General features: G+C 54.3%; 1 protein-coding gene across 1 annotated transcript in view; it reads left to right on the top strand.

Annotated features, from left to right (window-relative positions):
• Window positions 1-6334: 6334 nt before the first annotated feature.
• Window positions 6335-7631, top strand: part of ITGA8 (integrin subunit alpha 8) — a 165125-nt gene continuing 163828 nt past the window's right edge. The window contains exon 1 of the mRNA XM_015423753.1: window positions 6335-6606. Coding sequence (XP_015279239.1) covers window positions 6386-6606 — 221 coding nt within the window. The 5' untranslated portion in view covers window positions 6335-6385. The remainder of the gene's footprint in view (window positions 6607-7631) is intronic.

Genomic DNA, 7631 nt, shown 5'->3' with positions numbered 1-7631 from the left:
CTTGCAGCTCCACTGCCGAGCCCCATCAGGGGCCCGGCAGTGGACCTGCAAGGCCGGCGGGAGTGCAAGGAGGCCACGCGAAGGCCCTCCCTGGCCCCAGGCAGGCAGGGGTGGGGAGAGGCGGGGAGGAAGCAACTTACCCTCCCTCTTCTCCTGCCTCCTCCTGGCTGAATGAGGGCCGGAAGCGGGGTGGCTGGAAGCAGGGGGCGGGGCTTCGTCGTGTGCCCTGCCCCCCGCACCTCACCCGGGGGAACGGCGATCCTCCGCGATCCCCCTCGAATCGACCTCTGGTGTGTGTGCAGCTGTTATTGGCACTTGATAAAGCGCGGGGGTGCACCTCAGCCCAGCATAGGTTTGCCAACCTCCAAGTGGCACCTGGAGATCTCCTGCTATTACAATGAATCTCCAGATGATCAAAATCAGTTCCCCTGGAGAAAACGGCTGCTTTGGAAGGTGGCCTCTATGGCATCATACCCTGCTGAGGTTCCTCCCTTCCGTCAAACCCTGCCCTCCCCGGGTCCCACCCCACAAAATCTCCAGGCATTTCCCAATCCCGAGATGGCAACCCTAGCCCACCGTCCCTCATAGCATTTTAAAATGCCTTTCAAATGGCAGCCAGTCTGGTCTGCAGATCCTCATCTGACGCACTACCCATTCTACCACCCCGGCTCTCACCTTTGTGATAATGAATGCTACTTATTTCCCGGATGTTCACAAACTGCACTCAAGGAGGGAAGCCATGTCCATATATTACTTTTCTATGACACAGACTTACTGAGGCAGTGTTCAGGGGAGGCCCTGAAATGGTAGAGAGAAAGCCTTAAGATATGTTTCTCTACCACATTAGCAACTGGAACCGAATTTTTCAACCTTGAGGTAGCTAAATGCTTTCAGCTTTATCTGGGTAGGCTGAGGACACCCAGGGTACATCACATTAATGTTATACAGGGAGCTAGACGCACTGGGTGCAGCATCACAGTCTAGATTTGCACCCTGTAAATCATTGTGTAATGCAGATGTAACGCAGATTCAGTTGCCTTTCTTTAGCAACCAACTGATTGGTGCTGTCGAACTGAGAACGCCAAATACCTGTTAATGGAAGTATTCACAAATCCCATCCAAGAAGAATCACTGAAGCTCCACAGTCCTAGGTGCTAAATGCAGACCTTAGCACTGTGCATTACATGAGCTGGGATCTACCAGCACAGCAATCCATGTGCAGAAGCTGTTTCATGTACTGGTCGTACCTGCTGGACTGAGAGAAACACAAGGTACAGATATATGTGTCAATGTGAACAAAGAACACAAGCAGAACTTGAAGGTGTGGGAGTTTTAAAAATGCCCAGAAGCTGTACCAACAGAAGCAATACTCTGCAGCAGTCAAAAGGCTTTGGGGCTAGGTGGGTAGATTACACACAAGGAAAAAGCTTTTTGATATATTATTACGATTTCAACATTGGATTCTACTGCACAGCCTTCTGCAAAGTTTGTTGCAATATAAACTTAATTTGAACTCTTGATGTTTAAAAACTGCGAACCTTAGGCACTGGCAATCTCACGTAAACTTTGATGTGAATTACTCTGGACCGCTGGCTGAGTTAGCAGCAGAATTCTCCCCCACCCCACCCACCCAAACGAAAACACACAATGCCTCTAGGATGCATCATCCTGTAGCAGCTTGGAACAATTTGATTCAGACAACAACAAAATGAGCTGCCTAGTTCTCTATACCCAAACATGGACATTTCCAGAAATGGCATTTTAATTTTTTTAAAAACAAGTACAGCCATTTTTTCCATGAAACCTTAGAAAAGTCAAGCTTCACTTTTACACACATCAACATTATTTTATTTATTTATTAATTTATTGTTTATATCCCGCCTTTCCAGATATCTGGCTCAAGGCGGCTAACAACATTAAAATGGCATAAACAACCAAGTTAAACCAATTAATAAATACCATACCAGTTAAAACAACACCAGTTGCAATTAACCCAACAGAAATGGCAGGAATCGGAATCCCATCCAACGATAGGGGTAGCGTCCAGCGGAATCTCAGGCCCGAGGGTGTTCTACAATTTCAGACCAGGCGATGTTCCAGGGCACACTCATCAGTGGCAGCCCCTAGTCGAAAGCCTGGTGGAAGAGCTCCGTTTTACAGCCCCTGCGGAACTGTAAAAGGTCCCGTAGGGCCCTGATGTTCTCCGGGAGCTCATTCCACCAGGTTGGGGCCACCACTGAGAAAGCCCTGGTTCTGGTGACGTTCAGCCTGGCTTCTTTCAGACCAGGGAGGGTCAGGCGATGTTGTGACCCTGGCCGCAGTGCTCTCTGGGGCACATATGGGGAGAGGCGGTCCCTCAAGTAGGCAGGCCCCTGACCATGTAGGGCTTGAAAGGTTAGCACCAGCACCTTGAACCGAATCCTGTACGCTATAGGCAGCCAGTGCAATGTTCTCAGCACGGAATGGATGTGGTCCCGTATAGAGAGACCCAACAACAGCCTGGTCGCGGCATTCTGCACTAGCTGCAGCCTCTGGATCTGGGACAAGGGCAGCCCCATGTAGATAGCGTTGCAGTAGTCTAATCTCGAGGTGACCATTGTGTGGATCATTGTTGCAAGGTCATTGTGTTCGAGGAAGGGAACCAGCTGCCTGATCAGCTGTAGGTGGTAAAAGGCCGCCTTGGCAGTGGCTGCTACCTGGGCCTCCATTGTTAAGGAGGCATCCAGGAGCACTCCCAAGCTCCAGACCCTCGGCGCTGGCACCAATGGTGCCCCACTGAAAGCCAGCAATGGGATCCCTGCCCCTGACCCACTACTCAAGCACAGGACCTCCGTCTTTGTTGGATTCAGTTTCAGTCAGCCCAGTCTAAGCCAGCCCGCTACATCCTGAAGTGCCAGCTCCAGGTCATCTGGGTCAGAGCCGGACCACCCACCCAACAACAGATATAGCTGGGTGTCATCAGCGTACTGGTGCCACCCCAGCCCATGCCTCCGGGCAATCTGGGTGAGGGGGCGAATACAGATGTTAAACAACATTGGGGATAGCACCGCCCCTTGCGGCACCCCACACACCAGTGGGTGCCTCTGGGATGTCTGCCACCCTCTGACCCCGACCCTGGAGAAAAGAGGCAAACCATTGCAGGGCAAGACCTTGGATTCCAGTGTCGGCGAGGTGGTGAATCAGTAACTGGTGGTCGACGGTGTCAAACGCCACCGACAGATCCAACAACACCAGCACTGCCGTGCCGCCCCGATCCAGATGCCTTCCGAGGTCATCTGTGAGAGCGACCAGTGCCGTCTCCGTCCCATGACCCGGCTGGAAGCCGGACTGGAACGGGTCCAGCATGGAAGTGTCATCCATAAAGCTCTGCAATTGAACCGCCGCTGCTCTCTCCAGTATTTTGCCCAAATTGGGCAAATTGGAAAACGGCCGATAGTTGGCCAATTGGTTTTTTCAGAAGAGGGTGGACCATCGCTTCCTTGAGTGCCCCTGGGAAAAGCCCCTCAATGAAGGACTTATTGATAATGTCCCTGAGGGCACCTCGTAGCCCCTCATGACTAGCTTTTATAAGCTATGAAGGGCACGGATCAAGGCAACTCGTGGTTGGGCGTACCATTGAGAGCAATTTGTCGACTTCCTCAAGACCGAGTGGACTGAAATAATCCAGAATAGAACTAGAAGACGTGCAAGGAGCCTCGAGTTCACTCACTGTTTCAACTGTAGGCGGGAGGTCACGGCAGAGCAGCAGGATTTTATCTGCAAAATAGTTCACAAAAGCCTCACAGCCAATGTCCATTTCCCTATCATTTAGCCTGCTCTGTGGCAGCTCTGTTAATGACCGAATAGTTCTAAATAATTGTGCCAGGAGTGAGCTAGCAGACGCAACCGCGGCCACATAGAATTGTCTCTTTGCAGCTTTGCCATCTCATAGGATCTCATAAACGTCCTATATGATGCTATTGATGCTTCGTCGCGGTCGCACTGCCACTGTCTCTCAAGTTGTCTGAGCCCTCGCTTCATTTGCCGCAGCTCCTCAGTAAACCAAGGAGCCCGCTTATAGCAAGGGTGCAGAGGACGATCTCATAGATGGTCATGCCAGTCCTCGACAAGCTCATCCAGTGAGCCACCAGGGGGCATGGGATCCCACAGAGCCATCTGGAATCACTGGGAGTCCATCTGGCTCCACGGGCGAGCCAAAATACGCTCGCCGCCCAAACGGGGTCAAAGGGACACATTCATACGGGCCTTCAGGGCATAGTGGTCCGACCGTGGAACTGCCGAAGCAGTAATCCGGTCCGCCGTGAAGATCAAATCAAGCATATGCCCAGCCTGGTGCGTGGGAGCCGTTACATATTGGGTGAGTCCTAGTGCCACCATGGACAACACCAAGTCCATCGCCGGCATAGAGGCACATCATCGGCATGGACATTGAAGTCACCCATCAGCCTGGGGAACCCTAATACCCAGCCTGACACGGCCTCAACCAGAGATGGCAGGCTATTGGCTGGTGCGTGACGCAGTCGGTACACCAACCAAATAGAAAAACTCTCCCCAGCCTCCAACACCAGGCCCTCTAGTATTTGGGCAAAAACTCTATAGTAGAAGACATTTTTACCAAAGAGTTTTTGCCTAAACACCAGAGTGTCACAGCCACAGCACAGCATGACGACTTCTCTTCCTGTGCAATACTGGCGACATGGCCTTAGGCCTTCCTCTTTCTCCTCGTAAGCCCCCCCCCCGCTTGCCAGGAGGTGCCTGGCAACCATAACAAGCGCCCCCTTCTCCAATAGCACTACTATTGTCACTTTGCCAGGAGCACCCAAGAGGAACAAAGCAATCACAAATGAATTCTTGGTTTGTATGCCCACTCGCACTTTTAAAGGACCCTGCCTAAGGGCCCTCCAATCCCAGAGCTACTGGCACTACAGGTAAACTGAAATATGCAGGAAGGTGCACACATACACAAACTTGTTCACAATGCACCAAAGACTTGCAAAACGGCAGTTTCCACCATAACAGCAATTGGGGGGGGGGGTTGTTGCTAAAATGCAATTATAAATTATATGTCTGCTCCCATCTCTACTGCATGGGAAACCGGGTGAGAAGGAACTGTACGCAGATTATGTCTCCTTGTCATTCCACGCAGCCCTCACACTGGATACACCGCTACTTTGCCAGGTCCCACCGACTGGTTCAAGGTAAACTGAAGCCCTTCTGCACCTTACCTGTGCCATTCAGCTGCCTGCTAGTGTCAGCCCTCCCCAGGGAGTATGCTACTCCTGCTGCAATAAGGCCAAGGATGGGATGGGCTTCTTGCAGGTGAGGCATGGAGGGGGCCTGAGCCTACTGAGAATGATTGGGCTTTTGGAAGCACGTCTGGCATGGGAGCACTGTGCACTCTGGCAGGGCACGAAAGAGAGAAAGGCAACCGTGGCTAACCTTGTTGGCAAACACATTTTGCAAGTTATATCCTAAGTCTGTGGCAGGCAGCATGAGGCACTGTGGCTCTAGCGCATCCTACAGGGCCATCCTACCTCCTTCTAAGTCCAAAATTAGAGTCTTGTGGCACCTTTCAGACCAACAACGTTTTAATTCCGGGTATATGCTTTCATCTGCAGTGGCTCAAGTGGTTAAGACGCTGAACTGCAGGCTGTGGAAGGTCGGTAGTTCAGCAATTCGAGACCCCAGTGCCTCATGAGGGAGTGAGCTCCCGTCCCTGGTTCCAGCTCCTGCCAACCTAGCAGTTCGAAAGCAAGAAATTGCAAGCAGATAAATAGGTACCGCTTCGGTGGGAAGGTAACAGCGTTCCGTGCGCCTTGGTGTTTAGTCATGCCGGCCACATGACCACGGAAACGTCTTCGGACAGCGCTGGCTCTTCGGCTTGGAAACTGAGATAAGCACCGCAACCCTAGAGTCGGATTCGACTGGCTTTCGAGCAAGGGAAACCTTTACCTTTACTGTACGCTTCCGTGAGAGTATATACCCAGAATTAGAACTTTGTTGGTCTTGAAGGTGCCACTGGACTCCAAACCGCTTCGCCTCTCTGGTGCCTCTCTCGCGCCTCTCCTCCTCGCCAGACAGCCTGGGAAGGCCAGACGTGGGGAGGCGGCGGCCTTTCAACCTGGGCCGTCTTCTTCTCCCTCGGCGGGCGCAGCCGCAGCAGCAGGGGGCGCCGTGGAGGCAGGCTGGCGCTCGGACCCGGCCGCCGCCGCCGGCGGCAAGTTGGAGGCGAATGGCTTTGCGCCTCCCTCGCCATGCCAGCTCCTGGCGGGCGGCGCGCGCAGAGCGAGACGCGGGGGCGGCGGCGGCGGCCATGCCCCTTTCAACCCCGGCTTCCCGCTCGCCCCGCCGCTTGGGAGGCACCGCGGGAGCCGCTGCCAGGAGGATGTGGAGGCGGCGGCGGAGGTTGCCGCTCCCGCCGCTGCCGCCCTCGACGTCGCCGCGGTGCAGGCGCTGCGCGCCCCTCGCTCTGCTGCTCCTGCTGGCGCCGCTGCCCGGGCTGCTGCGCGCCTTCAACGTGGACCAGGAGAAGGTCACGGTCTACAGCGGCCCCGACGGCAGCTACTTCGGCTACGCGCTGGACTTCTACAGCCCTGCGCCGCACACGTAAGTAGCGCCCGCCCGGCTTCAGCGCGCCCCTCCGCGCCCGCCACCGCGCCGCTCGGCCGGACGCAGCAGCAGCGACGGCGCGCACGGAGAGACGGCGCTCATGCCTTCGCGGGAGATCCTCCTCCGCGGATCCTCGCCGGCTTTACGCGCACGTCGCCGGTCCGCTTGCGGACACGGGGCCGACTCCTCCCCAGTAAATGCACCGGGGTATGCGGCCGTAGTACTGAATGTGGGAGAATGCCGACCCCAGCCCGAGCCGGCTCTCCTGGCGAGTCGAGAGACTAGCGGGACTCCCCCTCAACTGGCGTGGCTGCTCGGCCCGCAGAGCCGTATCCCGTGCGGCGGAGAGTGAAGCGGCTACTCCTTCAGGGCACGCGCTGGCAGTGCGCAGCCCCGGCCGGCGGTAGGCTGGAGTCCGTGGGGGACTGGCCAAGTCTCCAGGTGAAAACTTCTGTGAAGGGGCAGCAGCCGGCAAAGTCGATGAGCCGTGTCTGTCCAACAGAAATCTGACGAAGGGAGCGGTGACTGACTCTCCAAAGTCCATACCCCGAAAATCTTGTTTGTCTCTGAGGTGCGGCTGCCGGACTCCGATCTAGCTGGTCTGTCTGACAGGCTCCTCTGTAGGCTCTTGACGCCAGCTTTCGGTCGAGGACAGACGCTTTGAAAGTACAGTCAGATGTCTCGATAGAGCATCTGTGAAGTCACTCTGAAGAAAATGATGTCTGACTGTAGCATTTTATCCTGCACTAATCATGCTGGTTACTTTACCTTTGCATCCCTGACTCCCTTCGTTGCAGCACCCATCACATCTCTTGAACTGAGACCTGAGAGATCTCCAGTCATGCTCTCTTCTGGCAGAGGGAGTCTTGATACTCACAGCTTGTGTCCTGGGAATCTTGTGGGTCTCTGAGGTTCTCTGGACTCAATCTTGCCCCATTAGTTACCACGTTAACATATTATAGTGCAGTTGAGCAGGGCTTGGGAGAGATGGCATCAAAATTTCCTGAATAGTGTATTGATTC

Source organism: Gekko japonicus, unplaced genomic scaffold, assembly GCF_001447785.1.
Source record: "Gekko japonicus isolate JY-2015 unplaced genomic scaffold, Gekko_japonicus_V1.1 scaffold94, whole genome shotgun sequence".
In the NCBI taxonomy this organism is placed as follows: Eukaryota; Metazoa; Chordata; class Lepidosauria; order Squamata; family Gekkonidae; genus Gekko; species Gekko japonicus.
Note: the sequence above shows the minus strand (reverse complement) of the source record. Positions and strands in the feature narration are given on the sequence as shown.